At 35.4% G+C, this 19,184-nt stretch overlaps 1 protein-coding gene across 2 annotated transcripts in view; it reads right to left on the bottom strand.

Moving 5' to 3' along the window:
• The window catches only part of FBXL4 (F-box and leucine rich repeat protein 4), an 81,531-nt gene that overhangs the window by 35,320 nt on the left and 27,027 nt on the right, over nt 1-19,184 (bottom strand). For both annotated transcript variants that reach the window (XM_021693090.2, XM_021693091.2), the window contains 2 exons: nt 11,856-12,100; nt 4,665-4,878 (listed from right to left, as the gene is read on the bottom strand). In XM_021693090.2, the coding sequence (XP_021548765.1) occupies nt 4,665-4,878; nt 11,856-12,100 (459 nt within the window). The remainder of the gene's footprint in view (nt 1-4,664; nt 4,879-11,855; nt 12,101-19,184) is intronic.

The following is a 19,184-nucleotide window of genomic DNA, read 5'->3' as shown; positions in this document are numbered from 1 at the left end:
ATTAAAATTTATGATTTTTTTACATATTCAATGTCAGAAGAACTGTATAAAACAAAGTTATAGATTATTTTTATAATATTTTAGCAGATGTACTAATAAAAATAAACTTTAAGAGGTAGTAACATAGTGTACAATACAAATTTTACTTAATGGATTCATACAATAATTTTACATCTATATTGAAGTAACTGAAAGAAGCTGGAGCTGATGCTATCTAGATTTAGATACATATGTATAGATCTCCACTCTTGAAATAGGAAATCTTCTCAGTCTTTCATAAATCAAACTTTTTAAAAAATATACTCTTATGTGGAATTTAAGAAACAAAACAAATGAACAAAGGAAAAAAGTGACAAAGAAAAAAACACTCTTAAATACAAAGAACAACTGGGTGGTTGCCAGAGGGATGGTGAATGGGAGGGTGGGTAAAACAGAAAAAGGGGATCAACAGTACACTTAACACAATGAGTACTAACATACAGAACTGTTGAATCATTATACTGTATACCTGAAATTAATAAAAAATAAAAGAAAATGATTTCAGAAATATATAGTCATATTCTATCAGTTTCTTAAGGTAAATTAAAGAAAACTGGATCACTTAATGATTTCCTAACACCTAGACCATGTTAATACAGAACACTTCAAAAGCATCCCATGGGATATTTTTTTTTAAGAATTTATTTATTTATTTATTTGAGAGAGAGAGAGAGCACAAGCAGGGGGAGGGGCAGAGAGAGAGGGAGAAGCAGGCTCCCCGTTGAGCAGGGAGCCTGATGCGGGACTCGATCCCAGGACCCTGGGATCATGACCTGAGCGGAAGGCAGAGGCTCAACCGACTGAGCTACCCAGGCACCAACCATGGGATATTTTTTTTAAAAATCATCACAGATGTAAGGTACCTAGCAGGTTAATATAATTTCTTGGTTCTTACCCTATTTTTCTTCCTGATGATTTATTTAATAATTAACTTTGCTATATTTCTCCTTAAAGTTAAATTTAACCAGAAAATTTTTAAAGGAGGCATTATCTTGCTCAAAGGATCTCAGAGTTTATAGTACATAGACCAATAAAACAGTAAAAATACCAATAAAAATAAGATATGGTATAATTTCAGAATGGACAGACCTACCCAAGAAAAGATAGCTGACGATTTTATACTCACAAATGGTAAGTCATTTCACGACAGATGAATGAAAACATGGGCTAATATTATCTTTAAGCTGGCATTCAGGGACAATAGCCCTTTCATTTTACAAAGAAATCTGGGAATTTGAGAGACTATGTGACTCACCCTAGATCATTAAGCTTCTCACTGGGCCAGAACTACAATCAGTCTCCTTTCTACCATACTAGGTCACCAGTTAAACTCTAGCTAAACATTTTGCCCCAAATTGAAAATAACTGTATTAAACAGAAGCTCTTATACTCACATACTCAGGCTTCCAAAGATTAGAAAAAACACCATGTCTGTAAAAAGGTATATACTCTGATCTACCAATAAAAAAGGCTGTATACCCAGATGGTTTTATAGGTAAATTCTGTAACAGGTAATTTCCATCTATTCAAGTTATGCCAGATCAAAGAGAAAAACAGGAACTTCCCAAATCATTTTGCTATGCTGTCACAATCCTAGCCCCAAACCTGATAAAATAGCATGAAAAGGAAAACCACAGCTCAATCTCACTTATTATAGACACTGTTATGGACACGGCATGTATATTAAATCATTTAAGCCTCACAACAACTCTTTGTGATGCATACTATTATTATCTCCATTTTATAGAAGGGAAAGCTGAAGCACAGGGGGTCAAGAAACTTCCACAAGGTAACAATTTGTAAGTGATAAAGCTAGAATTCAAATTCAGGCAATTCGGCTCCAAAATATTAGGAAACTAACCTAGTTCTGTATTAAATTAAAAACATGTAGGGATGCAAGGACTATTCAACATAAGTCATTATATTGTTAAGTAAAAGAAGAAAAAAGATGAATGCATTAATGGAGGCTTAAAAATAATATACATTTTTGATAAAATATTCTTAATCAAACAAGAATGATAAAAACTACTTAGCAGAAAGCAACATCAAACAACATATAAAATTAGTAAGCTGCATTAGAAGCTGTCTGTTTAATTCGACACTAAAGTTCCAGTGCCTAAAACAGTGCCTGGCACATAATAGGTAGTCAAATATTTGTTGTATAGATATTTTTGAAATGAAACAGTAAGACATCCCCACTATATTAAAAATAAGACTGGTGTACCTGTTATGATTCTATTATTCCACATTACTTATTAAGTTCTATCTAATGAAGCAACACTTTAAATATTGAAAAAGAAAGAAAAAGTGTATTAATTTTGAGGTTATATAATTGTACCATGAGAAAATCCAAAAGACATAAGTAAAAAGTTATTAGAACAATTATGAGCATTCAGCAAGGTGAGCAGATATAAAATATATATACAAAAAACAATAAACTCTAAACTAACAATAATCAATCAAAATTAAAGAGAAGAAACAGTATCTGAGACTATAAAATGCAAAAGATAAATCTTTTAACCAGGATATAAGACCTAAGTGAAGAAAACTATAACATGCTCTTGGATGTAAAACAAGGCCTACATGAACGATAGGAAGCCTTATTAAAGAGCAAAATGAAATATAATGTACTTCTAATAAAATCCTTGCCGAAAGATACAACTAGAAGAAGAATATACAAGGATTAACAAAAATGTTTAAAGAGAATGGAGATGAGAGTTTCCCTACCGTAGAGTAAAACATACTACAAAACGGCCACGATGATACTATTAGCACTAACATTGATTTATTGAGAGTTCACTATGTTCTAGTCACCCTCTAGGCACTTTACATGTAATTTGCACTTTACATGTAATTTAATTCTCACAATGACCCTGAGATATGTATTTTTATTCTCTCCATTTTAGAGAAAAGAAAACTGAAATACCAGAGGTTAAAATACCTTGGTATTTAAGGTAAAATTCATGATAGTCAAGGGTTCACCATAGCAGGAAAGCATCTGGCATACCATTCTGGAAAAGTAATTTGGTTATCTTATTCATTCACTTAATAAATATTTATCAAATGACCAATCTTACCAAGTACCATTCTAGATGTTGGCAATACGGCAATGAAAAAGATATACAAGGCTCCTACCTTCATGACAGTTATATCCCAGTATAAGGAGACAGATACTAGGAAGAAAACAAAATCACTTCAGTGATACAGATGCTAAGAAGGAAATAAAACTGGATGATATGAAAGAAACAAACCAGAAGGGGGGGGGGGCTACCTTTTTATCAATACCCAAAAAGTGATCTCTGAAGAAAAAAAATACTTGAACACTGAGCTAAGAAAAGGGCAACCACATAATAAGCTGGAAGAATATTCTAGACAGGCAGAAAAGCAAGAGCCGTGAGCTGGGACCAGGTCAGAATGTTCAAGTAATAGAAAGAAGGTCAACATGACTGGAGTAGAGGAAAGGAGTGTATGACAATAAGTGGGTGTTTACTACAGGGGCCCAGGCACATCCTCTTTGATCCAGCAATACCACCTACAGGACTCTATCCTACAGCAATAACAGCATGTATATGCAAAACTCTGCACAAAAGAATGTTATTGCTAGATAATTTGTGAAAGGAAAACAACTGGAAAAACCTGAAGGTTGATCACTTGGGGAATGGTTGAATAGATTATGGTATAACCTATACTACACAGTTAATGAAAAGAGTCAAATGCTATATGTAGTGATCTCGAAAGAAGTCCTAGAGATACTATGCGAAAACAAGTAGATCAATATAAATGACAAGATTCCATTTTTCATTAATGAGACTCCTAAACTATGGTATGGAAAAAAATTTTTTTAAGATTTTATTTATTTATTTGAGAGGGGGAGAGAGAGAGAGAGCACAACAGCAGGGAGAGGAAGAAGCAGATTCCCCGATGAGCAGGGAGCCTGGCTCAGGGTTCGATTTCAGGACACTGGGATCATGACCTGAGCCTAAGGCAGATGCTTAACCAACTGAGCCACCCAGGCGCCCCATGGTATTGAGAATTTTAACTCCTAAGTCTAGCCCTGGATAAATTCCACTTTGCTTCCTCCCCATCCTGCACACTATCACTCTACCTCCTTCTCTAATTCATTCCCTGCCAGCATTTCAGCTCACCTCAACCCATTGCTTATTTTTTTTACCTGGAAACATGAACAACCTTACAAAAATTTTAAGAATACAGAGAAGAAGAACATTTTCCTATAATTATACAAACAATACAATAGACTAAATAATTTTGAAACGACTGAATCAGCTCTATTAATTTTAGAATAGTCAAGGGGCATCAAATCTATTTAAAAATCAGAAAGCGGGTGCCTGGGTGGCTCAGATGGTTAAGCGTCTGCCTTCGGCTCAGGTCATGATCCCAGGGTCCTGGGATAGAGTCCCGCATCGGGCTTCCCGCTCCTTGGGAGCCTGCTTCTCCCTCTGTTTCTCTCTGTCTCTCATGAATAAATAAATAAAATCTTTAAAAAAATAAAATAAAATAAAATAATAAATAAAAATCAGAAAGCATATTATCATGAGCAATTATAGGCAACTAAATATTCAGCTAGCTATCACACTAGCAAAGATGTAAATGATGATTATTCTTACCTCTACTTTTGTTCTATAGAGAACAAGTCGTCTAAGACCGCATAACTTGGCAATGTGGTTGAAAGCTTGAGGTGGTAGTTTATCACAGGATGAGAGATTTAAGTCCTGTAAATTTGGACACATCTCAGAAATAATCTCCAAGCAAGTTTCATTAAGAAAGTGGCTGCAAGATAATTCAAGGCGCACTAATTCAGATCCACAAACCTTCAGAAACCTGTAAAAACAATGTTCTGTGTGAATTTTGTAAAACTAAAAGATACTTTTGCAAGTACATTGGAATTACCTCAACTCTCAGTAGATACCTTCAGAAGAATGGATTTCTATTACAGAAAATGTAAAACTTGTTTCCCTTAAATTCTCATTTACTACTTACCAAAATAGGCATGATTAGGCTAAAATAATTCAACCTGATATAAGATGTATTCATATCATATAAAAAGTCAGCTAACGTGAAGTGAAAAATTAAGAAAGTAGAGAATGTATTTCTCCTATCTAAAATTCACATCTGAATTGGTAGAGCCAAAAAACCAAAAACATAACATAACTCTTAGAAGTATTTCCCCCTAAACAATACGCATACAGTACTGGATAATTTATTTTGAATATGGCACACAAGATGAAAGCTTTAATTAAATGACCTCAAAATAAATCAGACTAGCCTCCTCTCAACTAAGGAAATGTCTGAACTGGTTTAACTGTCCTATTGTAATGTTCTTTAAAACTGTTACTATTTACTAGACTGATGTTGAAATTATTACAAGATATTCAATTGCAGCTTCACATAAATACACAGAAGTAATTCAACATGGTGGACATAAAACTCTATATCAGAGTGGTAATAACAATATTTATTGTAGTTGCATTACAGATGGGGGAGGACAGTCCTGTCTATAATCATCATCTGAAAATAATATAAAAGTAAATGTGAGTCTAGGAATATTTGAATCCATGAAACTTCATCAACTAAGCAAACTGAACCCTTAAGTGTAACAATTATCCCTGTCCAGGTCTCTTGACATTTTCTTGCCTATCACAGTGCCACATCAGTAACATACTGTTAGTTTATTTACTCCACATCTTTTTTCCTGAATGGATTAATTAGCTTCCAAATACACATATAAAGGAAAATTAACTAAATCAATCCCTTATGAAAATAAAAGAAGTAACACTGGACTTCTAAGTCAAAAGGTTAATTTTTTGCCCTGTTCCACTTCCTGGCATGTGACCTTGGAAAAGGCATTTACCCAAGTCTCAGCACTTTCTCAGCTGTAAAAGGCAGACTAGAATTACATAACAACACACTCCACACTGCCTCATGGTTTTGAACATCAAACATTATGTGAAAGCAGTTGGTAAAGGTCAAAGCACCCCACAAACATAAAAATACAAGTTGAACCCTGGCCAACTCACATTCAAACAACAATAAAAAATTCAATTGCTACAAATTTATTTTAAATGTTGAAAATAACTATTGCCCACATATCTTATTTATACCTGAACACCCATTTATTCTTAATCCACTGCAATATGTGTTTTGCTCTCCCTAAATTTGCCCTTTCCTTTTAAATGCCAAACTCAATGCCCTTTCTTTTCAGTGCTTGAATTACTTGACTTATTGTGGCATTTCACACAACTGCCCACCCCTTCCTTAAAATTCCCTGACGCTCCTCAAGCTACTCCCTCTCCCAGATTTCTTCCAACCTGTCTCACTACTATTACCTTTGCTAAATTGAATTAGCTAAACTGCGGTTTGCATCAAGCATGTTCACTTATTCATTCAATGAATATTTATTGAGCTCCTATTATGATCCAGGCATTACTCTAGGCCCTGGGGAGTTAGCAGTGGACAAAACAAAGTCCTGGCTCTCATGGAGCTTACTGATATTTTGGTAGGAGAGGTAGGCTATAAACAAGTAGCTGAGTAAAACAAATAGTATATTAGAAAGTGAAAAGTGTCGAGGAGGAAATAAAAGCAGGGAAGGGCAATAGGAAGTATCAAGGGTAGGTAGGGTGGTCAGAGACGCCTCACTGAGAAGATGAGTCAAGACCCAAAGGAAGTACGGCAGTAAGCAAAGCAGGTATCTGGGAAAGAACATTCCAGGCTGAGGGAAGGGCAAGCACAACGGCTCTGGGGCAGGATACCAGGTAGAGTGAGGAAATGCAAAGAGACTAATCCAGGAGGTACAAAGTGAGGGACAGATGAGGAGCAGGTCAGAGAGGTTAAGAGGCAGTTCATATAGTGTGTGTCCCATAAACACTTCGGCTTTGAGGGAGATGGCATTCTCAATCATCAGAGGGTTTTGAGCATAAGAGTGACACAACCTCCTTGTGTCTTAGCAGGATCACTCTGGTTTCTGTGTAGAGAATAGACTGAAGGGGAAGAGGAGTAAAAATAGGGGGACAGTCAAGACACCACTAAAATATTCAGGAAAGAGAAGATGGTGCACTGGATCCAGATGATAGCACTGAATGTGGTGCTCAATATTCAGATTCTGGATCTATTTCAAAGGTGGGCAATGTATACTAAATTATGACACACCTTCTCTACACTGAACTGAACTCAGGCTCATCTACATTTTTTTCCCTCCTAACTACAATGTCCTTCCCTACTAATTTGTTTTTATTGAGATTTATAAGCTGCCTCAAATCCTTTGGCAACCGAAACAGATTTTTGGCATACCCAATTCTTAGCACAATGCCAGGCATGGAAAAAACATTTGATGAGAGTTTACTGAATGTATGTATCTTCCAATTAAGAAAATTCACTTGAAGGATTTAAGTTTCCTCTACTCCAGAACAGACTAAGTTCTATGGGCTCAGGGTATTTTCCCCTTACTAGGGTTAAACTATTCCCAAGAAATATGATGAAATTAACAATTTTACCTAACTTTGAGTATAAATAGTAGTTATAGGTAGTTCTTCATATTTTTGTAAGCTAGCAACCTAGAAATGGATGTAGGGTTTCAAAGAACTAAAGACTATTCTATTTTGATTTGATACTTGCAACACTTTGACATCTCTTTTCTCCTTAACTCATTATTGAACTTTTCTCCTCTAAAGAATTTAGAGGAGAAAAGTTCCCAAATTGATTTAATGAATGACAGAATTTGAAAGCACAATAAAGATAATGATCATGCCTACAGTACCTTTTGGATTTTCCCTCTCTTTTTCTATATTGCATATTTTTACTCTGAGCAGATTATTTAGTTAATATCCCCATACTGTGTCTTCCTAAACTTATAGGATCTGTACTACCTACTTCTTCATGATCTCTGCAGTTCAAGAAGGCAGACGTAGTAGCAGACTCAATTAATTAGCCGAACACAACTCTTGTTTCTTTCCTTAATGCTCCTCATGTAAGTTTTATGTTACTGCATAATTACATACATGTTTTTGTCTTGGTCATCTATTTATTTGTCTCAGTTGTGATACTGGTCACCTAAAAGGAGAACTACAGCTTCTTTATTTTCTACAGCCTCTTCATTCCATGATATGAATTCTCATAAAGTATTTCTTGATATTGAGGGTATTATGAGAAGACCTAAACTAGGTCTCTTGCTATGGGAAAAGAAAGAAATGGCTTATCCTTATGTGGTGAAGTAATTTGTCCAGAGTAATATAGGCACATAAGAAGTAATTTACTACATGGTAACTTGCACCCTAAAATAATAAAATCATATGAATAAATTATTTAATCTGAGTTTACTCATCAAAATAAAAGGCACCAATCCTCAGAACTTGCCTGATGTATAAAGGTAAGGGGGAAGAAAAAGGGAAGGGGAGAATGAGACATAAATGTCTATGGCTTCTGATTCCTACCAGTACATTTTATTAGCTGACTCTGAGTTTTATGAAACAGCATATTTAAGATAAATCTTTAATCCCTTATAATTTGAAACATTATTTAATACATCTGATACAAAACAAAGCCATTAAAAACAAAACTCCTTATTGGCAGGAGAAAGAAAGTCTTAAAATTGCCTCAACTCTCTGGGAATTGACATTCTAAAAGAGGTAACTGTATAAAGCATAGGTAGGCAATTGAATAAACAAACAAATAAGCAATAAGCTCTTTATCCCATAAAATTGTAGCTCTGTGTCAAAACACCTAATAAAATTCTTGTATCTAAAAAGCATCCAAGAATGTTTCCTGAATGAAACAATTAGAGGAGTCAGGGGTAAAAATCTCTACATAACTGAGGTGGAGATCAAGGTGATTAATTTGGGCAACTATCCGAAGAAAAATAGTAGTGGAAAAATAAACCTAAGGCTTTTTGAGCATCAGAGTGATACGATTAAGCCTCAAAGCACAAACAGGTGGGGTGGGGGGCAAAGAAATATCAAAGACTAGAGAACTCCATTATAAAAGAAAAGTGGAATTATAAAAGATGTGGTTCTAATGAGTAATGATATGCATGAGCAGTACTTGAAGTTGCAAATCACAAATCTGGAGATAGAATAGGATTTTAATAACTGATTAAAACTTTTAAGTTCTTGTTACTCCAATTCAACCTATTTTCCCACTCTTTTGAATAATATAAATTCCTAAAAAGTTCCTTGAAATCCAGTTAAACAGTTCCAACCTGTGAGGAAAGGTTTTTCGGCAACAAAAATAAACTGTATCAAACTTTTCCCAAAGACTTGTCCAACAGCAGCTCATTATCACTGGTCTCTAGTTTAAAAATGTACTTTTTTCTTTAAAGTATTATAAATAAGTCTTCTTCACAGTAATAAGCATAAATAGACCATACTTATTCATAGATTATTCATTAATTATCAAGCCATAAATATGTATTGTTTATTCTGGGAATGCTGCCTAAAAGCCATAATGACTATCAATTCGGCAGTCAAGTCAAGGAGGCCAACAGCAATCAGTAAGCAAGACTCCAGTATCTCCCATCCAAAAAAAGAATTCTCTCTTCCTGGTATTTAAATGTTTTATTTCCTTCATGGGAACAAGGACTATGCTTAAAGGAATGCTATCAAGATTTATAGTTTCACTGGCTGAAATACTACCGTAAAATATGGAAAACTTAAATTTATGTATGTACCTTTGTGATTATTCAAACAGCCCCACAGCAACTAACATGGCTGAATTGAAAATGGAAGAGAAATTGCTGGTGAGAAAGTAGACTGGAGCTTTAATCTTGCAAAAGAAGATCTTTATCCATTATAATTCTAAAATTTAAAAAGTAGCATTACTAAACTTTCTTCTCACAACTTATGCCTCTGCTCATGCACCAGAATGAGTGAAACAAAGGGAGTTTTAAAACAGTGATTTAATACTACTGTTCCATTTTACTCATTATATCATGGTCTTATGCAACATTTTGCCAAAGAAGCTGGACTTCAGCTGTTCACTACCAATGTTTTCTTTAAAGTCTACACTCATTAGTTATCATCCTTTTATTTTATTAATAAAAATATAGGAAGGATGTTTACATGTTTATATCTTTATTCTTCCTATAGCCTGACGTAGGAACTATGTTAAACATTTCTTTACACAGTCAACACTCACTATAATTTCTTAAACACTAAGGATGAAAACAATAAATTCTGAGTAGTGGGAAACATTGAAGAAAGAGCTCTTAGAGGAATTAAAATAACCTGAAAGGTCCTTATAATGTAAAATAATGCTTACTGACACCAGTCATTCTATCTATGAGTTAGTCTTGATTTTTGAGCCACGGTGCAGGCTCTAAACACCCACAGTCATCATTAGCTTCAGTCCTTCTTGGTCCTATTAGCAGGGAGGAAAATTTTCAAATGAAGGGTGGGGGTGGGGGGAGCAAGGGGAAGTAGAAAGGATTCAGCTGTGTTTCATTGGCTAGCTGTCAAATGTCCAGCAATTTTTAAAATGTGGATTCCATAAAAATTCACCAAAATCATACTGCCAAAAAAGAAATGCCTATTTTTTTTACCCTAGGTATCTCCTAAGCAAATTTACGTAACAGAAAACATTTTGTACACATAGCATGATATATATATATATATATATATATATATATATATATATATATATATACTCTCTGACCCACAATACCGTAATGTTTTATGTAAGATCTCCTTTCCATGGCTCTATTTTTGGCGGGAAAGAAAGGAACTCAGGGTATCCAGGGTTTCAACATGTGCTATAAGCCATTACTGCTTGTGTTTATTTTTTACTTTGTTGCATAAACTATCAATATTAGCACTTTGAACACACTGTTATTCTCCCAAAAATTATTATTTCATCTGAATTTTATGGCATCAAATATTTATTTCTGGAACTGCATCTTTTTTTTATAGTCTAGTCAAGGGAAAACAAGGCTCAATATACAAATTTCTAATTCATAAACCACTGTTCAAGAATGTATCCACTGAGGATGTGTGAAGAGAAAGCTGTTGTTCATTTTTAACTTCTAAAAACCGAATAGAAGATGATCCATTAATCAAAAATAACAGGTAATTTCCCCAAAGTTTCTATTCCTTCATTATTTAACTTAATGAAATGATGGGATTATACTGTAACGTACAATGAGAATAACCCTCATCAAGGTTAAGAGAAAAACACCTGTTTGTATCATAAGCAAAATTAATATGGCATTACTAAATGAATATGCATTTGTGCAAGCTTTCAAATGTTTAACAGGTGACATTTAATAGTAAGAAAACGAAATGCTTAAATAGAAAGAAGCAGAAACACCTGGGCAGGTCTGCAAGTGTGGTCGCCTACTTAGCATGCAATTGCATTTTCAACATAATTAGTTTAAATGAGCTTCTAAATTTGGGTGATGTATTGCACATGTAATTAAGATTTAATTAAAAATGTTCTATAATAAATTGTTTTCCATTTCTGACAAATCACATTAGAGAGGTGGATTTTGATTTGGAAATAGTTTTTAAAATGTGTTAATCATCTGTGCTGAAAATATGAGGAAAAAAAAGGAGGTCTGCTGAAAGTTACTTGGGATTTACAAAATTGGAAAGGGCAGAGTTTTGCATCATATTATTGTGAAGTTTAGCTGAAGAGGATGGTGAAACTTGTTTTGATAAGTAGAAGCATTCTGAACGTGACGATACACGAAATGGGTTTCTTTTTTATTTCTGTAAAGTATACAGTAGATACTTTCAAACTTTTCCTACGGAAACGACTCAACGGTTTAAGTTCCGTGCGCTGGTAAAATGAGCGCAGCAAGGCTTGGAACTAACCTGCTAAATCCCGCCACAGAGATGAAGCCCCTATTGCCAGTCCAAGATAAATTAAGCCACTGAACGAGGGTGCAGCGAGGCTGCAGAAATTCCAGAGAGGTGTCATTTAGTTTTGCCCAGTACGGTTGCAGATTGAGGTGGATGTACTGTAGAGGATCACAGCAATGCTGGTTCAGTAGTTTGCAAGTCTGGGCTAATCTACACAGGTCTGGTAGTGTAAGATGATTCAGAATCAGTTGAATGAGCTACATCAAACAGATTGAAAAACAGTATCACTTAAATATATTGTCTGGTCTAATAAAGAACAATAGTGTCACATAATTCGTAACAATATTTTCACATACAACATCAAGACTCCACAGCATTACCCAAATCAGAAGAAACCATACTTACGTAAGACAATATATATTACATTTCAAAATTGTTTTAAGTATACTCGGCTCATGTTGACTACTCATTTTTTTTTACAGTACAAACATCTATTTTGGTAATCTGTTGAATAATAGTTTCTCATAGACTCAACATTTACTGAACATCTACTATACCTCAAACATGGTGAGAGATGAAGAGTTGCCATTTTCAGAGTTTTGCAGAGTCCAATGGGAACTGGTAAGTACAATGACATGTTTTAATAGCTTTGAAAGACAGGAGCAGGGGCTGCTCTGGAAGATACAGGCCTAACCTCAAAGGGAGAGTGTACTTATACCAGGAAGGCTCAGCTTTAAAGGGTGAGAGGCAAACTAAGTGAAAGACTAGTTAGTGGTTAAGGACTGGGTTATGAGGAGCCTCACAGAGGAGCGTGAATTTATTCCAAAAGCAATAAGGAGTCTTGAAGGGCTTCACACTGCAGAATGACATGGTCAGATTTGCATTTGGAAAGCTCATGGCAGGGGGTACTCCTCAAGGCAGGGAGGCAGGGAGGCAGGGAAGCAGGGAGGCAGGGAGGGAAACCAGCCGCGGAGCTGCTACAGAATTCCCAGAGGAAAGAGAAAACAAAGGCCTACTGGCAGTGATGATGTAGCAAACATATACAAAAAGTATTAAAGAGGAGGAATCCAAAAGATTTTTTTATCTCTAATTAAAATAGTTTCCTTGAACTAGTCCAAGATTTTTTTTTTTTTCCTTGACCATGAGCAGTTTGGGTCTTCTAAACTAACTTTTCTAGAACTACTGCTAAATAGCCTGGTCTGGACCAAGAAACAAAGGAAAAAAAAGATCAAATATTTGCTAAATGGTAAAAATCTTTAGATGAGAGAGAATATTGAGTTTCTTGCTTAATGCAGCGTATTTGTCTAGCTACACTTTTTGTTTTGCAAATATACCCTTTAACCTTAAATGATGTTCTTCGATTTATTTGACTACGTAAGCCCAATATTCACTTCAGGACAGAATTTCACTGTTTTAGGCCAAAAACTTACAAAATAGTGACAACAACGTGATATTTAAAATAAGCTTAAAGGGTACATAAAATATGAGCATCGCTGACTAATACACAGATTGTGTTCAGTAAGGCTTGGGGTATTTTTGCTCTTTATTTTTAAGACTGAACTGGACTTTAAAAAATATTAAAGGTGTCTGATATAAAAAAGAGGGAACGATAAGGAAATTAAAAATTATTCTAAAATCCCATCACCCCAATAACATGCAAACTGCTGACATGTAAAATATTATACAAACAACAAAAGAAAATCAGGGTAAAACATTAGAAAACCCAAACACTGAAGAAAGGTAGAAAATGAGAAGTTTCTATCATCAAATCTAACGAACCCTCTCCCCACTGGTAAGCCCTTAACGTTTTTCTGATCTCTTCCAATAAATATGTACAAAATCCCATTTTGGATTTGCACTAAAAGAATGATAATATATACACTGTTCTATACCTTGCTTTTCTCATTTAATGATGTATCTTATAGGTACCTCTTTATTTGCACATAGAAATCCACCCCATTCCTTTTTATAGATGTGGCATACTGTACAACTGATTTCTCACTGACATAATTCCTGTTTTAATACTGCAATAATGTTGTGTGTGTGCATGTATGTATATCTTGGCAAACTTTGCAAACATACCTTAGGGTAAATTTCATGCTTTTAAGTTTTGACATAAGCACAAAATTGCCCTTCAGAGTGTTTGCATCAATTTACTACAGTGTAAAAAAGTACCCATTCAGGGGCACCTGGGTGGCTCAGTCGGTTGGGTGACCCACTCTTGGTTTTGGCATAGGTCATGATCTCATGGGTTGTAGGATCAAGCCCCGCGTCAGGCTCCGTGCTCAGAAGGGAGTCTGCTTGAGATTCTTTCCCTCTGCCCTTCCCCTCATACATACTCTCTCTTTCTCTCTCTCAAATAATTTTTTCAAAAGATTTTATTTATTTGACACACACACACACACACACAGAGGACAAGCAGGGGGAGGAGGAAAGGGAGAAGCAGGCCCCCTGCTGAGCAGGGAGCCCGATGCGGGGCTCGATCCCAGGACCCTGAGATCACGACCTGAGCTGAAGGCAGATGTTTGACTGAGCCACCCAGGTGCCCCAATAATTTTTTTAAAGTACCCATTCACTTATGTCCTAGACAGCACTGTTAGCAATAAATTTCATCATTCTGAAACCAGAAAAAGAAGAAACAGAAACAAAAACAGTATGGCACTGTTGTTTTTTATTGCTGTTCTTTTTTTAACTACAGAAATGTAACACTTTGCCAAGGGAGTTGCCAATATTTCTGTTCTTTTGGCCTGTTTCTGGACTCTATTCTGTTCCATTTATTTATCCATTATTTCTCTCATATCAATAGACCTCTAAGTCAAATGAGTTTTGTTCTAATTTTTTTAGAGTTTATGCATTGGAATGCACTGGATTATTTGGCTGCAAATGAGAATCTATCTTCATTGTTGATGCACAAATATCATTCCCATAGCTTCAGAATATGCTTTATTAGCTGGTGGAACTAGCGCTCCCTCCATTACTCTTCTTTTCCAGAATTTTCCTGAGTATTTTCATGTTTTTTCAGGTAAACTTTCCAATTAAAAAACAATAAAAAAAAAATTCTGTATTTTAATTGGGACTTCATTGAATACACAGATTAAGGAAAGCTGACACCTTGACTTTATTGTGTCTTCTTAGGCAAGGGCATGGTACGATTTATCATTTAATGATCTTTCATATTCCTAGAGTTCCTAAAGCTATTGATTTTTGTCTATTAACTTTGTGACCTGCCAACCTTTGTTCCTAATAGTTTGTCTATTCTAAGAATTCTAGTACATAATCATATCATCTGCAAATGATGATGATTTTATAGCCTCCTTTCCAAAAATTATGCCTTTTCCTTCTCATATTTCCAGCAATGGCTAGTGTTTCTAGAATAATGTTAAGTAACACTGTTGTCTTGTTCCTGGCTTTAATTTAAATGTGAGCCACAAATGTGGCACATATGTAATTTTTAAAGTAAATACATTTGGGCGCCTGGGTGGCTCAGTTGGTTAAGCGACTGCCTTCAGCTCAGGTCATGATCCCGGAGTCCCGGGATCGAGTCCCACATCGGGCTCCCTGCTCGGCAGGGAGTCTGCTTCTCCCTCTAACCCTAACCCCTCTTGCGCGCTCTCTCTCACTCTCTCTCTCTCAAATAAATAAATAAAATCTTTAAAAAAATAAAAAAATAAAAAAATAAAAAAATAAAATAAATACATTTTTTTAAAAAGTCAAAAGACTGCAGTTAATAATACTGTATTGTACACCTGAAAGTTACTGAGAGTAAATCTTAAGCATTTTCAACACAAACATTAAAAAAAAAAAAAAAAGAGCGATACGAGGTGACGTATGTGTCACTTATCTCGATCTTGGAAATCATTCTACAATGTATATGTATATGAAATCATCAGGGGCGCCTGGGTGGCTCAGTCGGTTAAGTGTCTGCCTTCGGCTCAGGTCATGATCCCAGCGTCCTGTGATCAAGCCCCGCATTGGGCTCCCTGCTGAGTGGGGAGCCTGCTTCTCCCTCTCCCTCTGCCTGCCTGTCTGCCTACTTGTGATCTCTCTCTCTCTAATAAATAAATAAAATCTTTAGGAAAAAAAAAAGAAATCATCATGTTGTACACTTTAAATATATACAATTATATTTTTCAATTATTCCTTAATAAAGTTAAAAATAAAGGCAAAAGAACAGTGATATTAATTTTAATATAGTTTATTTAATACTATATTAAAAATGATCATTTCAACTTGCAATCAACATAAAACTACTGAGATATTTTATTTTTTTTGTATGAAGCCTTTGAAATCCTGTATTTTATACTTTCAACACATTTTAATTCAGATTAGCCATATTTCAAGTGCTCAATAGTACATGTGGCTAGTGGCTACCACATTGGAGAAAGAATTTCTAGTGTTTGATAACTAAACGTGATGTTAGCTTTTGGCTAATAATATTTGGTAGTAAACAATTACTATCAAGAAGCTTAACAAGGTATATATATTTTTTTAACGGCGATGGATAACAAATTTGGGTATCTATCCAGCTGTCATTTGTCAACCAATTTTATGTATCCACTAAGATGGGATAGGATTTTTCTCCTTTTGACCTAGTACTATGGTATGATAATTCTCTAATACCAAAAACAATTTCTAATAGCAAAACACCCTTGAATTCCAGGAATGCGTCCTGAATGATTTTGTTGTATTATCTTTTAAAATAATTCTATTTACTCTACTGTATTTGTTTGCAGAAGTAAAATTGGTCTGTAGTCTTTTTATGTGCTACAATGTTACCCTGGCTTCATAAAAACATCAAAAGCTTTCCTTTTTCTTTACACCATGGAAGAGTTTAAATAATATAGGATTTATCTGTTTCTTAAACGTTTGAAAGAACTTATGAGAGCCATCTGGGCTTGGCAACAGTAGGATCTTAAATATTTGTAGAATGAATTAAAAATCTGTTGTTTTAACTACAATATTAAAAGTCATATCAGGAGAATTTTTAAGCAGTTAGTGCAAGAAGGCATTAAAAATTAAATATATCCCTGTATCAGAGGATCAATAATTCACTTTTTCCAGATGATTTGTAATTTAAATAACACCCGGCAATTTCTGGCATCGTTCCAAACAAAAGACACCAGTGTTAAAAGATGTGTATTTTGTGTGAAAACATTCTATGATACTTAATATTACATTTTAAGCAAATATCAAAATAGAAAAAGAATAGCAAAAAGTCAGAGACCATGACATTGACATGTGAAAAAGCACTTTTGGATTTTGATTAAATAAGAGATGACACGTTTCAGGCCTACAAGACAATACCCATTAATCATTACATATTTAGTATCTATTACAACGTGTTTTTATATGGGGGTATCCTAGCATGAAGTACCATTTGATACTACAGCGAATGTAGGATGTGATGACGGGGAGGACTCCCCAAACAGAATTGATCTATCTGCCCTCAAAACCCACTCTACTCATAATACAATTATCTTCAACTATGAAAACACTGTCATTTGACACATTTATATATGGGTGTTTTTTTTTCACTTTAAATAATTTGGATTATCTTAAGATAATTTGGGTAACTTTTTTTTTTAAGTTTCTCTTTTTTAGTCACTGAGAGATCATTCAATGTTCTCTCTCTCTGCATGGTGCTCTCTCTGCATGGTGCTTGGCTTTCGTCAGGGCTAGGTAATGTCCTCAGACTACAGATTCTGTCTCCCGGTTTTTTCCCCATGCCTCTGTGGTAGTGATCAAACCCCTTACCCGTACTGGAAGCCTTCTCTCTCTGCTTTCCTTCAGCATAGAAACATGCTGAAATCTCTCCCAGCCTGCATCACAGATAGAAATCTTCCTACTCTGCTGCTCCCTCCACCATTCACTTGTCTTTTCTCCTTTTAGAAGTTAGAAGAGATAATTCCTATAATTCATACTCTTCCCCATTTTGATATACCTTTTTTGAGTGCCACACAAAGGGGCGAAATGTTACGCAAGATGACAAAGTAGTATTCATTATTGGTGGACAGTCTTCTCCATGTTACAGCCCATAAAAAGAATACATTCACAGAAATATTTTTCTGCTTACACTCAAAGTAAACAGTTTTTGTCTCTGCTTCTCTCACCCTCCTTCATGCCTTAACCAAATATGGCAAGGTTTTCTCATTCTTCACCTATGTTCATGGCTCCACTAAACTGATAAATGTAAAGGATTATCAAAGATCTCCCAGCAACCAAAACCTGTGGGTACTTGTAATTTAGCTCTCTGCAGCAGTGTGGCTATGTCCTTTTTTATGTTTTCTATGCCTATTGCTTTGCTTTTAAGACTCTCATCTTCATCTCGAGTGCCTTTTCTGACGGGTCTTCCTCTATGGGACTCCTAGATGTTAGTATTCCCAGAATTCTGCTCTTGGCCCTTGATTCATACTCGACAGACTTTCCCCAGTTAATTTTATCTACCATGGTGCCCCTTGCCTCTTTCAAGTAGATTCACTCAAATATAAACTCAGACCTTCCTCCTGCATTTCAAACTGAAATACTAACTGCCTACTGTCCTCAACCAGTTGAGATGCTTTGGTGAATCACAGGCACCTCAAAGTCAGTATGTCCTTCCTACCTTCACCCACTGTCTTATGATTAATGGCATGTCCATCCACCTAGTCACTTCGACCAGAAACCTGAAAGTCTCTCTGATGGTCTGCTTCATCTAGAGATGAACATTTACTTACTACTTTCAATTTCTACCCTCTGAGCTCTGAGAATATTTCTCTTACTCATCTCCTTTCCAAATCTTCCAGTACCCAGGCTTCATCATTTCTTGCCTCAATTACAGCAGTAATTTCCTAACTGGTGTCCCTGACTCCCACCCTGACCTCCTCTTGGTCTACTCTTCATTTGCCAGCAGAGTAATCTAAGACAGAAATCTCATTTTCTTATTCTCACTTTTTAAATAAATTAAATAAAACCTTCAGTGTTTCCCCACTGACTACAGAAAAGGTCCATGGTCTTTTTAATACCACGACACATATGAAAGACAAAATTTACATGAAGGTCAAAAACCTGAGCAATTATTCTAATTGTGGGACAACGCATGTGCAAAAATGCCTGCATATTATGGGACGTTCCTGGAATGTTAGCTATTCCACACCTTTCTCTCCCACTCAAAAAAGCATTATGAAGAATACAAGAGAATACAAGAAAGTGAGTGTGAAACTATTATAGGTATATCATCTCTAATTTTTTACCACAAGGTATTTATATAAAGTCTCAAGTATCTAGGACTTCGCCCTGATTAATTTTGCTGAGTACTGAAGAAATACAGCACCCTGAGGAACACAGGCTGAAGGGATAAAACGC

Source organism: Neomonachus schauinslandi, chromosome 8 (genome assembly GCF_002201575.2).
Source record: "Neomonachus schauinslandi chromosome 8, ASM220157v2, whole genome shotgun sequence".
Classification (NCBI taxonomy): domain Eukaryota; kingdom Metazoa; phylum Chordata; class Mammalia; order Carnivora; family Phocidae; genus Neomonachus; species Neomonachus schauinslandi.
Note: the sequence above shows the minus strand (reverse complement) of the source record. Positions and strands in the feature narration are given on the sequence as shown.